This window comes from Aphelocoma coerulescens, chromosome 4A (genome assembly GCF_041296385.1).
Source record: "Aphelocoma coerulescens isolate FSJ_1873_10779 chromosome 4A, UR_Acoe_1.0, whole genome shotgun sequence".
Lineage (NCBI taxonomy): Eukaryota > Metazoa > Chordata > Aves > Passeriformes > Corvidae > Aphelocoma > Aphelocoma coerulescens.
In genome coordinates this window covers 6,980,853-6,999,235 of record NC_091018.1, presented here as the reverse complement: position 1 = coordinate 6,999,235, position 18,383 = coordinate 6,980,853, and the positions used below count along the sequence as shown (strand labels likewise).

The window sequence follows — 18,383 nt, the reverse complement described above, 5'->3', positions numbered from 1 at the left end:
CATGAGCTCAAGGCCTCAATACAGTGAGCTGCAGATGCACAGAATAACTGAGGAGCTGTGGAGAGACAGGTATCTGAATCCTCACCATGGACAGTGGTCTTCAAGGTTCTTAAAATCACTTCCTTTTCCACAGTATTTGCTATTGTGCTTCTTTTACCTTATTAGATGATTAACTAAATGAGACTTAGCTGAATAAGTTAATAACGTTGGGATCTATGTGTTTTGATGCACTTCTATCTACCAAATTTACAACTATAGATAGTATCTTGCTGGTATCTTTTTCTCCTGTCAGAGTACCAAAGTCAAGATCTGTTTCAACTTTCTAATTGAAGGCAAGGTTTTACAGGTAAAATTCATACTGTCTTCCCATCTTCCAGATTCTGCATGTATAACTCTCTATGTAGAAGGTCATGCCCAGGGACTGAGTAAAAGACAAGATTAACACCTCATTGTTAGTCCTTGTCTTCCTTGATTATTCACTCTGGAGGTCACTTAAAACATATCTACCATCCTCAAAACTACATGAATAAATGTAATAAATGTAAATGTAACACCTTTTTGAAGCATAAGGGATGCTTTTCGCATAAAGTAGTTGCTTAAAGAAATGACACTGCACTGGACTGCAGTCAGAGCCCACCTAAATATTTCTGTTCTCCAACAATGTTAACTATTCCATGAAGTTCAAATGAAATATCAATCCGATCACACCCAGGAGCTGATTGAAGAAAACCAAATACCAGTGTAGAATACTGCCAGTCAAAAATGGTAGAAAAGATGAATTGCTAAAACAGTGTAGCAGTGCTGGACTCCAAAGGAGCAGCCAGCCAGGCTTACAGGCTCTTCACCAATGACCCACAACAAGTTCTTACAACCAGCACAGATGTGTGATGCTTCCACTGCTGACACCCTGGAAATGAACTCTTTCAGAACTTGCACATTTAATATGCACTAACAGAGCCACTTGTCAAAAGGATGGAATAACTTCATGTATTTATTTCTGCTATCAGCTTCTATTCATTTGCAGTGAATCCCAAACTCAAACACTGCTCTGCCTGCCCATGTGCAGTCAGAGCAAAGGCCAGTGGGAAGTCACTACACAGTTCAAAGCAGCAAATGACAAATACGCAGGTAACATCACCACCTTTCATCATACGGGAATGAATTCTGATTTAGAAGATCTAAGAGAATGTGAGTCTCAGGCCACAGCAGGGCTAAAAGGAAGCAAGACACAGAAATAAGAGAAGTAAGTCTAAGACCTGTCATCCATGCTGATTTACAGACAGACTCTACAAAGTGCTCTGAAGGCATCTGGAAATCTAGGAATATGGAGTGGGGTTTTTGCTCATGTGAAAAATAGCCAGCACTCAAACAGCCACAGCTCCTGAAGTCCCGAGTGCCTCAGCTATAGCTAAAGCTCTGGGGGGAAGGTGGACATGTGTCTACACAGCCCATTGTAGATGTGGAAAATACTTTTATGCTCTAATACATTCATCATTTCCGTAAGTTTCTCATTCACACCACTTTCAGAGCATGGTAATGTAGGAAAACAATGTAGTTCTTTTAAACCATTGAACTTTGATGTGTGTTACCTTTTCCTCCTCTATTTTTTGTTTCCTCTTTTCTTCTACTGCTGCCCTCCGTTGCTCCTCTTTCTGCTTCATTTCTTTTAGCTTTCTCTGCCTTTCTTCTAACTGCTTTTCATACTGGAGTTTTGCTTTTCTCTCCTTTTCAAGAATTTGTGTCTCTTTGGCAGCTGTGAGAATATTTTTAAGAAAAAATTAAAATCAAACTTAGCCATTCATTGATATTGGAACGCAACTTACAAGTAAGAGACTATCCAAGCAGAATTAGTACAACTTGAAGTGAAAATGTACAGGAAGATGAGCTTGCAGAGGTGGATGACATCACACATGACAACAGGTTCATCTTTAATTCTATCCCCAGGTTGGAAGTGGAATAAGAACCTTGCCTGCCACTAGGCTTTACTGTCTAGACAGGAATATCAGGATATGTATATTCGCTATGTTAAGCATACATTTTTCTTATAATAGTGATGTCTCTTTAAGGAAGCAAAGTAAAGTAAATTAAGTAAATTAAGAATCAAAAAGCAGAATTTTCTATGTCATGTTTTTCTTTTTATTTTTAAGACCAAAATATAATAAAAATATTTAAGGCACTGAGTGACAAGATGAGAAGACCCTACAGTTCCTGCACTGGAGTTCAAAACAGTTATATCACTGTTCTCTGCAGCCTCCACCAAGGAACAGCTCTGTGCAGTTCAACAGGAAACCTCAGGTCCTGTGGCACAAAGCTAGTGGGTAAATGCACAGGGTATGTTCCATGGCCAGACAGATGAAATGAACCAAGAGACCAGACAATTACACCAACAGTGCACAGGCAGCATCTACACCTAGGGCCCCAAAATATTTGTGAATTTTATATGCATTATAATACTACCCTGTTCCCATATTAGGGTAACACAATTCCTGTTGTTGTGGGTCTTTGCTTTTATGTTAAGAAACAAACATACAGCTCAGAGAGACAACTCTCCTCACAAACTGGCAGCCCAAGACCCAGGACTGCAGGGCACACTGTGACCCTTTCATCTCCTGCTACACACACATGCACTGATTCACATCACAAACAGCATAAAGCTGGGCAAGAGTTTTCTGCTGTTCTCTAGTCTCAGATTCCAGGCTAAGATAAAGTGTCTACTGCTGACACTTCAATGCAGGAGTCATTTCAGTATGCTGGGAAACAAGGGAAGCAGTGTTCAAGGCAAACAAGCCATTCAAGTAGCTAAATCTTTTTTGGTTTCCTCTGAATCAGCATTCTCCAAACCTCAGTCTTCAGAGCTATAGGAAGCAGTTCTAAGCTGTAAGTTTTATTTTCCAAAGTGTTTTTGTTAAGGCTTTCAGTAAGGAATTGGCTAAATTCGCTGGGTGGTCACTAAGAAATGGAAGGTCAGAAGTGACACAGCTTCAACAAGCTAAAACTCTCTACAGTTGTTTTCCTCTGAAACCAAAAACTTCTTCATTCAGGTTGACAGATGGACACTGATGCAAGACCAAGAACAGACCTTGTCTCTTGTCCCCAGCACGGTGACAAAAAGTGACAAAAAGAACATGGGTAGGGGGGATCGTAATTCCTTTAACACAAACATTTTAGAATATTGTATTTCAAGTGAAACATGAAAATACCATGCTGCTTTTCCCGCTCTTCTCTACGCTCCCTGGCCAGTCTTTGCCTTTCTTCTGTTCTTAGCATGGAACCATCTATCACTGTCAAAACAAAAATTTAAGACACATAACTGTCAATGATTTTCAACATTCAAATTTAAATAAAAAGTCAAGTCTTTACTATCAAAAGGAGAATGAAACTTCGTGAGAGATGCACACACCACCAAATCACTGCACACTCTATACAGAGATTAAAGATACCATCTGAAAAATTCATAGAAAGCTGAACATCCTCCTTTTCCCCCCTTTCCATTCCCTCACAACACTATTTTTAATAGGTGCAAGAGAAAGCAGACACCATATTAAAGGCTCAATAGGTACAGTCAAAAGAAAGCCTAAGAAGTCAGACATGTGAGAACATACCCTATTCCAAATTCAGCTCTGATCCTCAGTTTTGTACATATTAAGTCCCATGAACAAGAATGACAGGAATTTAGGAAAATGTCATCTGGGAACAGATAGTTCACCTGTCATGCAAATTCAGAGCACTGCAGGACAGCTCATTTGCAGACTAAGCAGAACCAAGACTTAAGCAGTCTTTGCAGGTATAAAAACTTAAATTTCAGCAAGAAGTGAGCTGGTAACTTGCCCAGCGCACAAATCATTTATCTTTGCTATCATGCCTTGCTTACAAGACAGGCAACTTCAACTGAATTCTGAGCCAGTCAAAAGCAGAAATCTGTCATCAAAATCAGACCTACAAACCATCTACCAGGTGGCTCTGTGCTCTGATGCCCCCTGAAGAAAGAGCACCAAACTTCTCTTTAGATATGTTCTTTTCAATCCCTACTAACTCTCCCTTGTGAATCCAGCACTTCATTAAGAGCAATGACCTCTAATTATACCTGGTTTAGTTGCTGTCTTTATTGAGGTCTGGACTGCAAGAGGGCTAATGCCACTTTGGCTTCTTCTTTCTTCTGCTATGGCTTGGGCTGCAGCAACTGTGAGAAAGAATCATTCCACATTAAGAAAATCTCTGTAGAGCTGAATTCAAGAAATAAAGATCTGAAATAAATACATAAAATTCTATTTGAGGCTGCTGACGCTTTTATTAAATAAGTAGCTGGGGGCTGCTCAACTTGTAGGGAAAAATTTGTCAAATAAGAGTTGAGACCTAGCATAGCTTTTTGTTGTAAAAACAACATTTACCAAACCTTATGTTTTAAGACTATTGAGTTTCCAGGATCAAACTTATTTAATAACTCTTCTAAGACAAACCCCATTATTTTGCAAAGTTATTTGTCTGACTTACCCCTAATAATAAAAACTCCTTGCTACCACATGAGCATTTGTGGGCTGGACACATGTATGTAATAGTCCATTAGCACTGGTAGAATCATATTTTGATGAGACCCAAGCAGGGAGAGGTTTATGAGGTTCATTACTTCATGAAATGAAACAGAAAAGGGATTAGCTGCATAAAGTAAACCATTAAGGGATGCTTACAACATACTTCTGAAACTGGATCTTCAAAAATAAATTTTAATTATAAATTAGACTCCAAACCAGTAATTTGAGCATTTGTGCAGAGACCCATTCACCTTATCTGAGCTTCACCAAGGTGACTTCAGCAAAATGCAGGGTTATGACTCACAGATAATCACACAGAAAATAAATGCCTACCAATAGTAATTTCAGTAAATAACAAAACCCATTAACAAGTCAGGGAGACTAATTTACTGTATTATTTTCCCCAGATTTTCTTTGTTTTGGTATCAACTTTCTCTAATCACCTTGCAGGGCATGAAGGTAAAGTGTTACAGGGAAAGCAGGCAGGGCAACCTTTAAGACAGCATTACCCCAGTGCCCTGCACAGCTCAAACAGAAGCATCCTCACACGCTGCCATCTTGTTCTCTCCTTGGCTGGCAGACTCTGGGAGCTCAACTGGGTTCCTTGGAAAAGCCCAGCTTCAGGGGAAGCAAGGGAACACACCACACAACCACCCAAACATGAGAAAGCTGAGGACAGTTTTACACAGAAAAGGCAAATCCACAAAAGGAACATGTAACGTGCTGTGATCTCAACCAGAACATGAAAGACCAATAGTACAATTTGCTGTTATATTTTAAAAAAGAAGACTGCAACTTTGCCAACGTTCTGACTTCCCTTTAAAAAGAGTAGTGCAGAATGCAAAAGGGGAAGGAAGAGTCTCCTCTTCTCCATGCATTGCCATGACAACTAGCTGTGTCATGGTAATAACCCTCCCTAAGGCTGTGCCCAAGAAGAATCACCTCAAAGTGTTTAATCCCATGTGATGTCAGTGATAAATGCTGATTACAATACTTATTCAGCAACTCTAAATTGTCACCCGCAGCTGCTGACAAGTCTTGAATTAATTTTTCACTGCAGCAGCAAACAAAAGTCTTCCTCAACCCCATCCCATACATCTCTGAGACTCTTCAAACAAGTCAGAGACCAGATACCAGACATGATGAGATTATCAACTGGCAAAAAAAACAGCTTAAAAAGGGTTCACTGTAATTTCACTACCTAGATCAAAAGTCAGACAAAAATCTGATTTTTGTACACTGTTCCATGTCACATGGATGGGAATCCAGCCCAAAAAAACACCAAGTGGAGAACAACAGAATTATCTATTCTAACACAAGTAGAAGTGGAAATAGCCAGAGGAAAAGCAGCCCACAGCAGGTGTTCTGAGAGCAGAAATGTACAGCCAGGGCATTCATATCCAATGACACCTTCATACATCACAAAGGCTGAAGGAACATAAGCTTCTTCAAATACCACTTACATTTCAGACAAATACAGAAATCCAGGTACATCTTTTCTCAAGGGAGGAGACAGAGGTGCCCAGGCAGCCTGAGCCAACTCAATCCAGGCAGGAAATAATCCCACCAGAACAAATTCACTCTGCACCTATACCAGCTTCAGTTAAGACCAACACTGGAATTTTGCCTCAACTCTCAAAGTTTAAATATCCAAATTTCTGTATCTAAGTTATAGTAAGAAACAACCTGCAACTAAACAGGTAGAACATTAATTTTATTTTACTTGCATTAGTATTTTACTATTAAAAATCTTGCTGAACAAACCAGCCATAATGGATTTGGAGGACTATGTATTTATTTACTCAATCAAAAATAAACATACAGTTGGAATAATATTCATGATTAGAAGGCACTGATTTAAAAATGTGTCACATCTGCAAAGCAATTAGTCAGTTTATCTTAATTAATTAAGGTTGAAAAAGATTACTTGAGGTTCTTTAAGACAGGAAAGTGGGTTACAGAAACAGTCCAGCTTGCAGAGGACACAGAGGTGAAAAAAGTCTAGAAATACCCAGTCAGAGGACTTTGCACATCAAGGTTTTTTGTATGTCAGATAAAATACTTTATATTCACTCCTTCAATGCTTCATTATTTGCATAGAAACAATGTGCTTACAAATTTGAAAGTTGCAGATTTGAAGCACAAGGCATGCGTCTTTGTGTCACATGGATGTGATCCATTTAACCAACAGAAAGCCAGAATTAAAGGTGAACTGGGGATCTTAAGAGAAGATTAATAAAAGGGGAACAGATATCACATTAGATACACCTCTGAGATACATGAGCTCAATTTCACCAAGTCCCTGGTCAACAGACAGGTTTTATAGCCCTTGGACAATTTCATGGTAAATTTACAATACAAAACTGTGATTTTCAAAGTCCACACTTTACTACAGTAAAAGAAAATGCATTGCATATTGTTGCACTATGCAATCTTTAAAAAATATGTATCTTATTTTGCTTTAATATGATAAAAAAAACTTAATACATTTAAATGGTTTTTTTGGCACATATACCTACAATTTCTTTGCCTAGTTTTCCATAATGAATGTAGCAGTCTGCTATGCAGCGAAGCTTCATTGAAAAGAATTTTCCACAAAATACAACTCTGTAGAATAAGCCTAATACCTCTGCAATGAATCAGGATACCCCAGAACACGAAACCAGTTAACAACCATTTCACTAGAACCCGTGTCACAAGTTGCATTACTGGGGACGTGCCTTCATGGACATATTCAGCAAACTCCCTGGAGAAGAAAAGTTCTCTTAGAGTCAAATTAAATCTCATTTCTATTCTGAGCTGGCCCTCCCACAGTAGTCTTTCACAACAATACTTTGTGATCAGCATAAAGTGTGTGTTTATTTTACAGTAGTCTACCTTTAAATGCTCTGGGTAAAATTAATAGAAGCATAAGCCATGCATGAGGCAAATAATAATATCTGCATACATGCATAATAAAATAGAGCTATTTAAAACATAACATGATCAGGTAATTTGGGAAGCAGTTTCCCTTCTGTGCCCTCATCACCGTTTAGCACCACAGGTCTGGCCAAGCAAATCAGAGAGAAACCAAACCCACAGAAACACCAAGAGGTGACGTTCCAGAAAAATCCAACTCTCCCAATTTCATCTCCAGCTCACGATCCACTAACAGTGCAGGTGCTGAAGTGCCTCCCTCACACTGAGCATGACGGTACTTCCCTTCCCTGATCAGATTTCCAATATGCCCTGAAGAGACCAGTGCTAAAAATAAACCTTGATTTCTATTTCAACCCCTGCACACAGCTAATACCCTTGGCCCCTGCCAAGACTGGCAAAGGACCTGCTGCTGTTCTTAGTAAACCTCATTAGGGACTGAAGTGGCTCCATCCCTTTACCCAGCGAGGTTCAGGGCTCCATCCCACCCCCTCTCCCAGTGTCCATGTGATGACTGGACACTGCCCCATTTGTTCTTCTCTTCCCTTACAGAACTACAAAGGAGAGCAGAATGTGCAATCCTTCTGCTTCTTATGATTTAATGACTCGCTATGCAAAGCAAACAAAAAAATCCCAGACTAAGCCTCTGAAATAGGGGGTGTTAGAAGGTCTCCTGAATGTTAAGCATATTTATGAATCTAAGTGTTTCCATAAAAGTTTAAAGCAGGTAACAAGAAGCCAATAAGCAATCCATGAACCAGAAGTGAGCTTTCCAGCAAAGTATCTCTGATTTTATAGCAAACTGTGCCAAATCTGCAAGACTGCCTTTTTCTCTTGCTCCACTACAGGGAGCTACTGTTTGTCAGTAAGTGTTCAGATCCTTTTCATAATTTTTGAACATCCTCTCAGGAAAGATGAGGAAAGTCAGCATTCAAGTTTGAGATTTCCGTACACTGCCTTTTAAGCTGATTTCCACTTGTTAATTAACACAGTTTAAGACAAATCAATGCAAGATCATATGTTTGAAGCTTTAAGAAAAATTAGGTATTGGTTTTTACACCATGACTCCTTGTTCAGATGACACCAGAGGAAGGATGCACCTTCACATAAAAAAGTGGACAACACAGAAAATTTCTAACAATGAAGAGAAAGCCCTCTCTGTGTGCCTTTCTCTTCTTCCTGTTCTCCCCTTTTCTGTCTGTCCCTGTTGATCCTCACATTGTGCCTTTCTCTTCTTCCTGTTCTCCCCTTTTCTGTCTGTCCCTGTTGATCCTCACATTGTGCCTTTCTCTTCTTCCTGTTCTCCCCTTTTCTGTCTGTCCCTGTTGATCCTCACATCCCATCTCTGGGCTGCAAGGACTGACAGGGTCCACAAACAAACACGTGAGCTTCCCAGTAGGCTCCTCCCTGATGGACCAGCTGGAAGGCAGATGGTTCTCCTGTTTTGTCTGGGCAGCCACCAGATGGGAAGCACACAGGTATCCAGAAAGCAGTGCACGCTCTTGGCTTCAGCAGGCTAGAAGAGCTTCCTGTTGTCTTATCCCTATCCCAGACTCTAATTTGCAAACTTTGTCCTATATCTATTCCCTACATGGTCTACCTATTTTACTCCCTTTAAGTGCTTTCCTCCCTTTAAGACCATTTCTGCAGCTAATTCTGTACAACAATCTGGTTTTGCTCCCAAAGTTCACGGCAGTTCAGGGTGATTTCTTCAGCTCATCACAAGTTTTGATCCCACTGGAAAACCCAACACAAACATTCCTCTGCAGTACATGAATTAGCAGCTCCACAAGTAGTTGAGACATATTTGCAAGAATTTGTATTTTTACTCATCTTTAAACATCCACATTCAGATTAAGAGCTAGAAATATATTTTTTTAAAAATCACGTAATTAACAAAATTACTTATTTCTTACAAGGAAACCTGCAAAGATATATCTGAAGCAATCTCAAAGACACATTATGATACTCATTCAGCCTAGGGCATGAGGAGAAAGGCACTAGGAAGACTGCTAGTTAATTTTTGCATTGATCCCTATATACTTTGCCCCAGCAGAAGCACATAATCTAAACCAAACTTGAATGTCGTACAAGCACAGACCAAGGCATTGAAATCTGTCCTTAACAGAATCGGCAGCCATCTCCAGAAACTTTCTACAGTCAGAGATGCTACACCACTGCCCAACAGCCACATCAGACGAGTACCATTCTTACTACCTTCAGTAGTCCAAACAGTACTGAAACGTATCTGTGGAGTCTCACTGACTCCCACTGACACTGTATTCTCTTATTTTAACCCCGCTTACATTGATCAGCCACGAGTTATGCTTCTTGCTACTTAATGGGAAAAGCAACTGCCAGCACAATGCCCAGAAAGAACAAAGACGTCACCAACGCTTGCAGAAGCCATCATAAGGTAAGAAGCACAGTCCACACAGGGTTCACAAGCTAAATCTACCCCCTTCTCTGGAAAAGACACCTGGCTTCCACAATTTGGGGTTCTTTATTAGGCATATTATTATTCATCTCTTGAAAGAAATTAAACGGAATGACAGCAGAAACTCTACTCTCACAAAGACCCTTGTGAACCTTCTCAAGTTCAGCAGAAATATTTACCTGTTTCTGCATACTGGAAGTTCCAAAGTATCCTAATACACAGGACTAAAATGAAAGCAGTCTATGCAATGAATATGCATTTGCATAATTTCAAGTGGATTCATTGTGAAATTTACTAGTTATGTGACATAAATGCTTATGTATAGGTGTATACAGATTTAACACTCCCAACCGGACAAAATCAGACACAGGTTTAACAGCTACAGAAGGAACCCACAAGGTAAAATGGTGGAGTTTTAAACACAGAGTGGAAGATTATCAGTAACCAGTCTGCTGTACAGATAATCTTCTCTCTTTAATATGACTGTCCAGTGCCTCAGGAGTACATATGTTGTCCTTCAGTGCTGGACTGCCTTCACAGATGCCAGAGCAGTTCCACTTTAACCTCCTCTGAGCAGTTCAGTTCCCACTGTAATTCTAGCTCGAGCATTGGCAAAAGCTACAGACAGAAATCAGCTCTCTGCTTTACTCCTCCAACTCTGGAGGCTGCCTAACACTGACTCCTCTTCACACTCCTGCACAGCCATGGAAAAAGTAACTTCAAAACAAACTCTTGTTCTCTTCTCTTATTTCACATCTGTTTTTTTCATTGTATTGTTTCTTTCTCTTACACTGCACTACCTATAACACTGGCAATAGCTAACTTCTCTCCATTTCCCTCTTTCCTGAACTGTTTTCACTTGCTAGAAGCGTGGCCTTGAAAACGCCTTTGTTCTCTTGTTTGCAGGCTGTGGCTATTGTTTAATTCAGCAGCCCAAACAATGCCAACCCAGAACACAGCCTAGTACTTTGAGTCACAATGGACTTAAGACAAAACCCTGTGAAAACACTATTTTGAGCTTCTTTAGATGGAAGGATAGCAGCTCCTTTGCAAGACAGCAGTGAAAACTACAGCTTTTGCCTTTTACACTTAATGAATTTCTTATGGAAAATTTGAACCTCGTTCAAACGCTGTCTGTGATTCAGAAGAAGAGAGACTGGTGTTGGCATTTACCCCCAACAGACCAGTCTCAAATCGAATCACTCCATAGAGGAAAGTGCTGCAGGACACTGACTGGTCCACAGTGTGTTTAATGTAGCAAACTCTCTGCCTAAAGCAGAACAGGGGGGTGCAAAATGTAAAAGGAAATAAATTGCAATTTTTCTTAAAGCTGTACAGTTCACCCAGCTAATTAAAAAACGAAGGCTCTGAGACATTCCACTACATGCAATCTAAGACCCCAGCAAACTAACCATGAATCAGCCCCTGCCCCAAAGAGCTTGAAGGATAAGTGAAAAGTGGCAAATGGGTGTAAAAAAAGCAAGTAGGAAAACAGAGCTAAAGAGACCAATAAAGAGACTATATTTTTTTCTTAATTCATTACCCAGCGGCAGAAAGTCTGTTAAAGAAATCTGAAAGTGAGTAAGGTGACACTCACTGATCTGGTCATTGGAGACGACTGTCCTTGGTTTTAACATCCAGAACACAACTTACGTATTACTGATCAACACTGTGCTGCAAAAATGTTCCTCTAAGAAATTCTCTTGGCAAAATTAAGCAGAGGATAAGCTTTGAAATTAAAAAATGTGTTCTATTAAATGATGTTTTTTAAGTACAAAGATCCCTACAGTATTTCTATATTCTTGTAGCCAAGCCTTCTTGGACTTGGGTGAGGAATTTTAACACTTGGAAGCTTTGAAACACTTGCCCAGAGAACGAGCCACTACAATATCTATGCTCACTCCCAAGATTCAGGTCAGTGCATTTAAACAACAGAGAGTGTCTGTAAATTAAGTCAGTTAAGCACTCATAAAAGAGTATTTTAGAAGTTCCCTGTGAATTATGAAGGCAAAAAATACCATGAGAAAAGAGAGAGGTATTCTGAGCATGGCCAGTGGTAATTGTTTTCTTCAAAGGCAACATTAGCTGCGGATCCTTCACCTAGAAAGCAGAAGTTCTAAACTCACTGGAACATAAAAATAATTTAGATGAAAACACATGTCAAGCAACTAGGTCAGCCTTCCTTAAAAGCAAACACTTGTGTCCCTTTATGCACAGGCATAATGCAGCACAGCAGTGGTTTCTGTCTCTTTTGAACAAAACCAATTCTGAGCAACATTTTTTTCTTCCATGAACCCCACACTCCAAAACCTTAATCACCAGCATCTAGAAAGGTTTTAATTATTGGACAGGCATATGCAAACACACTGAAAGCATATCATCAGTTGAGATTAACCTGGTTGTAAGCTGCATAATTGGAAGCTAAATGGCACTAATTTATTTGTGGCAGACAAGAAATTTGCAGTCCCAGTTTGATTTTAGAATATCACAAGTAATCTGATTAAGTCACATTCTCAGAAGTCAATAAAATTGCATGCTCAGAATTTTATTTTTCAGGGTGTCCTCCCACAAGAGGACTGCAAGCATCTCCAATTACTTAATCAAATTTAAAGACAATCAGCAGCTTTTGATACCCCTATTATTATGACTAACCTAGATTATTTCTTCCATTTATCTTATAGTAAACCATACTAACCCTTCTTTACTCTCTTATCACCTTTAAAAACTGACAATAACAGTGTATCAGTACGTTAAATATTCCTCTGTTTCCTTTTTGAAAAACCCAAGTGTATGAAGAAGCAGCAGTCTTTAAGAGTATGCACAGTTAGGGACAGTGTAAGCCACAGCATTTCTGGGCTCTCACCATTGGAGTTATGACCCTTGCAAGTCATTATTTGCTAAATAGTTTCATCTGAATTGAAGCATGGAAGCCAAATTTATATTTTGCAATTTTAATGCATGAAGAAATATGTAGACAACGGGATGCTCTACATAAGAAACTGAAAAAAATATGCTGTATATGCACATGGTTTGGGTGGGTTTTTTGTTTGTTTGCTTTTTTCTCCTTAGAGCAAGGAAGATATCTCTCCTGAATGCATTTGGAGAAATCTTAAGAATTTAAGGTTTTAAATTTGAATAAAACCTTCTACAAACCACTTACAACTGGAAGTAATCTTCAGAATGCTAAGCACCTAAATACATACCATTCATCTTTATGAATCAGCATGAAATTATCCCTACCCTGTATGATTCTATTTCCATGAACAAGAAGAAAATTAAATTAAGGCTCATAGCCATCACAATTACATTAAGTTCTCAGCCTGATTTGGGAATGTTCTCTCACCACTGAGATCTACATGAAATCCAATTTCTGTGCAGTTCTTTGCATTTATCGTCTTGGCACTCTGCAAAGCAGTGTTACCACTTTCATGCAGGGAAAAAAGATGAAGCACAGAAAACCCTTAAAACTTTCTCCAAGGTTCTGAGGAATTTGACAAAACAAGAAATTGAAGCCAGCCGCAGCGATCATCAGCTGAATGCTCCAGTCATGGGCTGCCTTTGCTCCACAGATAGAGTTTGTGCCAAGCCACTCATTCAAACGTCCCCTGAATGCTCAAGATGCTTTTAATGTAGCACTCCCACGTTGTGAGAGACCTGGCAAGGAACGGTTTCCTTGTCTTGCAGCTTCCCAGGCAAGATCTGAAGCTCACCTCTAGTGACACCCACACTGCAAATCCCAAAGGCTTTCAAGGATCCAAATTCAGCAGTAAAATCTTTCTCTCTTCCAGCAAGCAGCTCTGATGCACAGGTCAATTCATCGTCTGACCGACAGATGCATCTGGATTCCAAATAATTTCCTCTAGACAGCACTCACTATCTTCTGTTGTGGGACCAAGACTATACCCAAGAGTTCTCTATACTCCTACAGGTGTTGGTACAGGCTTGTGTTCTTAAGTTATAAAACGTGTTACCTAGAGACCAGACAAATCTGTGCACAATCCTGACTACTTGCTCGAGCAATGAAGTTGCACTATTAGTTATCCATCCATCCTTCTTTTCATGACATTCTATGTACGTGCACTTGTTAAAGCTGTTGCTAAGAACTGTGGTCTGGGCAAGATGGACAAAGCCAGACAGTGTCACTTACACAGGGAGAAAAAACTGATTACATGAAATGAAGCTATTGTTTTATTAGAAAACTTCCAACCAAACTGGAACCTGCAGGTCATGAAATTTATGCCTGCAGTTCGATTTGTTGAAAAAGGCACTTTATTTTTTTCTGAAACCTGAGACAGGTTTCTCAAAAGATCATGCAGATCTTGGAAAGGAAAATATATGAAAAGCATTTAAATATACTGTTCTGAACAACCTTCACAACAGAAATTCAATACATGAGTGGAAATCCTGGCACAGGATTACCAAGCTCTGGTAAAAAAAAATCCAACATTCTCTATCACCCATACTACAAAAGACAGGGATTTTCAGTATTCCAGTGAAAATGAAGACAACAAATGTAGACTACAGCAGCTTAAATTATAGGTATTTTTCCTCTGATTACCCATGCCACTCAAGGAAAACCTCATTTACTGGATAAACCACAAGTACCTGACTATTCCCCTCTTCTCACATCTTAACAAGCTCAGCAGTACTTATGGTATTAGAATAGGATCAAAAATTCCTCTTCATCCCTGAGGGATGACTGCAGCAAGCATGGATAACAAAAATGGGGTAAGCAACTGCCATCTACGCACTGCTGGTTCAGTGTACACCTACAATTTATCCCTAATGTTAAGTGATGTTTAGAAACCTTAACTGTCTTCTAGTTGTACCTTAACTGCCTTCTAGTCGTAGTAGCAAATTCCACTTTTTGTCATCCACATAAAGGAAATAAGATAGGACAAGTGTGTCAGGGCAGAAAATGATTACAAAGGAACTGTAGAACTGGCACTGCAGGCATGAGTTGGTCTGCAGAATTTTAATCATAGTTGATACTCAAAGAAGGAGAAACACCTTTTCCTTACCTCAATACTAGATGAATTTAAGAGAATATTTTTCTTGCCAAATGTAACAAATTGGTATGGGAGTTAGTTACAAGTGGCACCATGGGATTCTACACTTGCAAGGCCTAAAATAATTAACAAGAACCAATCACCCACAAATAAAACCAGTATCAAGAGGCTGGTCAGAGACAGCAGAAGTGAACAGAACAAGAACCCAGAAGCATCTTTTAATAAGGATCCACAAAGGAACCTATGCAGAAGGTGACTATACAAACAGTATGTATACACACTTCTTAGCCAGGCTGCCAGAAAGAGCTGTGGTTTCTCAGCAAGATGCTCTTTCTTTTTATTTATTGTCTTTAAATGTGAGATTCCCAGACAGAAGTTCACTGAAAAATTACTGAAGGCACACAACACTATTTATTTTACAAAGATATTTGTTCCCCAGCTTGATTAAGACAGCAAAGTACACAACTGCCCACAGAGCAGCAGAAACTGGGTCCAAGCACTCTAGTTAGCAGGTATTTTGGAACTGAGGAGTCCCCCCACGCAGCCAACTGAGCTTAGAAAAGCAGGAAGTTATATTCCTCCCCAAACATGCCAAAGGCAGCGTGGGACTGAATGTCAAGGTTCCTTTGGGTGTCTTTTTTTTTCTACATCTTCTCCAAACAGCTGCAATATCAGACTTGGTTGCAGCTCACAACTTCTCTAAAGAGCAGCAAATACTGTGGCAAATTATCTTGCAAATTCCACTGTCAACCACAGGACTGCAAGGATGATTTCTAAACATCATTTGCTCTCTCCAGGGAGTGCTACTGACAAGAAGTCAGGAGCAGAGCTGCAGCGGCCTGTGAGCTCACAGACAGCATTGATTCACTGCACATTAGCACTGAGTTTATCTTTGAGCACATAACTGCTACAAATGCATTCTATGTACACTGAAGTTTAGATTCTGGTTCAGTGACTTCTACCCCCTCAGGGAAAAAAATTCAAGGTGTAGCCTTTACAGGATCTAGTGAGGGGAGTTGTTTTTTTAACATGATGTGTGTAATACAGCATGTGCATATCTGAAGATAGAGCTACCTGGTCCAAGGAGCATTTCCTCTCTGATCTTGGGACTAATTCTAGGTCATGACAGCTGTCAGTAAATATGGGTGCCCATGTTTATAAAAACTTAGGAGCCACCATGTAAGTGCATCCAATATGCAAAATAAAATTCAGCTGTTCTAGCAGGAAGACTAAGGTCCAAAGAGACACAGCCTGTGTAGGTGAGATCTGTTGGCAGATCTTTATCCTTCTGCAGCACTAAACTGTCTTAATTTTGAAAAAGAAACAAAAAGTAATTAAATAATATTTCTGACACCCAGCACACTGAAGAAGAATGCCAGATGGGAGTTGTGCATTCAGGACCCTTTGCCAGCACTCTTCTTTGTGTAATTACACAGATACATGAAAAACAATCAGGCAAGAGGCTTTCAGAGTAGTTTCTGTACCTAGTCCTCGTTAGTTAGCTTAGATCAAACCACAACTCTATTTTTTTTTTGGTGACTGGGATAAGAAAATGTTTATCTTTTCTAATGGCTCATCCACAAAGCTTTTGCGTGGAGATGTACTACGAAATTATGCTGGAAACACACACTGTGCACGCACAATACTCCTTCCAGAGTATACTATTAAGGACCTTAAGTATAAATAGGCACATAAACACAGCCAAAGACAAAACCAAAGCAGAGCTTCTTTAGCCCTCTTATAACACCAGTAAAAAAAAAAAAAAGTAAAAAATAAAGTCTTTGATTAGAAATCAATGCTAGGGGCTGCCTCTGCCTTCGGCACTCGGGATCGGACACATCGCTGGGCAAACCCTCTGAAGGCAAGAGCAACCGCAGACACCGACAAGTTCGAGAACCGGTGAAGAACGAGCGGTAACGCAGCCTCCCCGCAGCCGCCTCTCCTGCTGCCCACGAGCTGCGGTAGGTCCCGAGCCAGCAATCACCGCCCGGAGCTACGGGAAAGGACAGACCGCGCGGCCGGGGAGCGGGGCTGGGGCCGGGCAGCCCCGGCGGCCTCCACTCGCCGTGCCCCCTCCCCGCCCCGGGACGGGGCCGGACGTCCAGCGGGGCGGCCGGGGGGGGGGGGGAGGACAGCCGGCGCCAGCCGCGCCCTTGGGCCGCTGGACCCCCCCAAACACACCCCTCGTGCTACCCCTCCCTTCCCGCTCTCACCCATCTGCTCCCGCAGCCCCTTCAAGGAGGAGGAGGAGGAGGAAGCGCAAGACGGGGGCGCCGCACCGCCCTCCGCCATCTTCAGCGCCGGACCGCGGGAGTGCCGGGCGGGCCGCGGGGCGCGGGGCGCAGTGCGCAGGCTCCGCCCGCTCCCGCCCTGCCCGGCACCGGGAGCGCTCCCGCGTCCATCCGGGGCGGCCGCGGGGAGCGCCGGGCGCTGCCCTGGGTCTGCGCTTCCACAGGGATGGGGGATGCTGGAGCGTGTCCGCCCGAGGGCGGCGAGCCTACTGCAAGGGCTGGGGAACGAGTCTGATGAGCAGCGGCTGAGGGAGCCGGGGGGTCTCCGGGAGACTCAGGGGGTCCTCATCACTCCCTGGCAGAAGGGTGTAGTGAGGTGGGGCCGGTCTCTTCTGCCGTGTCTGTAGGGAGAGGACCAGAGGAAACGTCCTTAAACGGCGACAGCAAGAGATTCAGATTAGGTATTAGATAGAAGAAATTCACTGTTCAGGTGATCAGGTATTGGAACAGGTTGCCCAGGGAGGTGGTGGAGTCACCGTCCCTGGAGGTGTTTAAGAGGTGTTTGGATCTGGTGCTGAGTGGTGTGGTTTAGAATCATGGAATTGTCAAGGTTGGAAGAGACCTTTAAGATCATCAAGTCCAGCCTTCCACTCAGCACTGCCACTGGAACCACTAACCTATATCAGCCAGTGCTAGATCCATAAACCTCTTAAATATGCCTTTGGTTTAGTGGTTATGGGGTTGAATATTTTGAATATTCTATGAACATCTGCCAAAGGGGCCGACAGAATTGGCCGCCCCACGGGAGCCATGATGGCTCCCCGTGGGCCAGTGCTCAGGGGAGCTCAGCACCACTGGCCAGCTCCAAGCCGGATGGGCATGGGACAGCTCCCCAGATACCTCACAGGCCAGAGGTAAGTTGTGTCCCCACAACAACTGCAAATGTCATCCCGTCACTGCATGGGGGTTGGAACTGAATGGTCTTTAAGGTCCTTTCCAACCTAAAGCAATGTGTTATTAACAATGATGAGTTGCCTTCTGATAGAGAGCTCGCAAGAAGAGATGCTGCTCTAGTTGGTTATCCATAAATTCAGGAATAATCTCATTTTGCCTCTGAGTTTACGCTCTGAGAACAGCGAGGGTAAAGCAGCGTCCATGGCCATACTAAAGGGCAGGCTCTTTGGGCCTTGCGCAGGAAACTCCTTTTGCAATCATGAACAGAAAGTTTGCCTGCCAGTGGGCCAAAAAATTATCCCATAAA

The 18,383-nt window shown here is 41.5% G+C and overlaps 1 protein-coding gene across 1 annotated transcript in view; it reads right to left on the bottom strand.

Annotated features, from left to right (window-relative positions):
* Window positions 1–17,230, bottom strand: part of MAP7D3 (MAP7 domain containing 3) — a 43,799-nt gene extending 26,569 nt beyond the window's left edge. The window contains exons 1-4 of the mRNA XM_069015142.1: window positions 17,105–17,230; window positions 4,085–4,180; window positions 3,201–3,281; window positions 1,590–1,753 (exon numbers count right to left, since the gene is read on the bottom strand). Coding sequence (XP_068871243.1) covers window positions 1,590–1,753; window positions 3,201–3,281; window positions 4,085–4,180; window positions 17,105–17,183 — 420 coding nt within the window. The 5' untranslated portion in view covers window positions 17,184–17,230. The remainder of the gene's footprint in view (window positions 1–1,589; window positions 1,754–3,200; window positions 3,282–4,084; window positions 4,181–17,104) is intronic.
* Window positions 17,231–18,383: the final 1,153 nt, after the last annotated feature.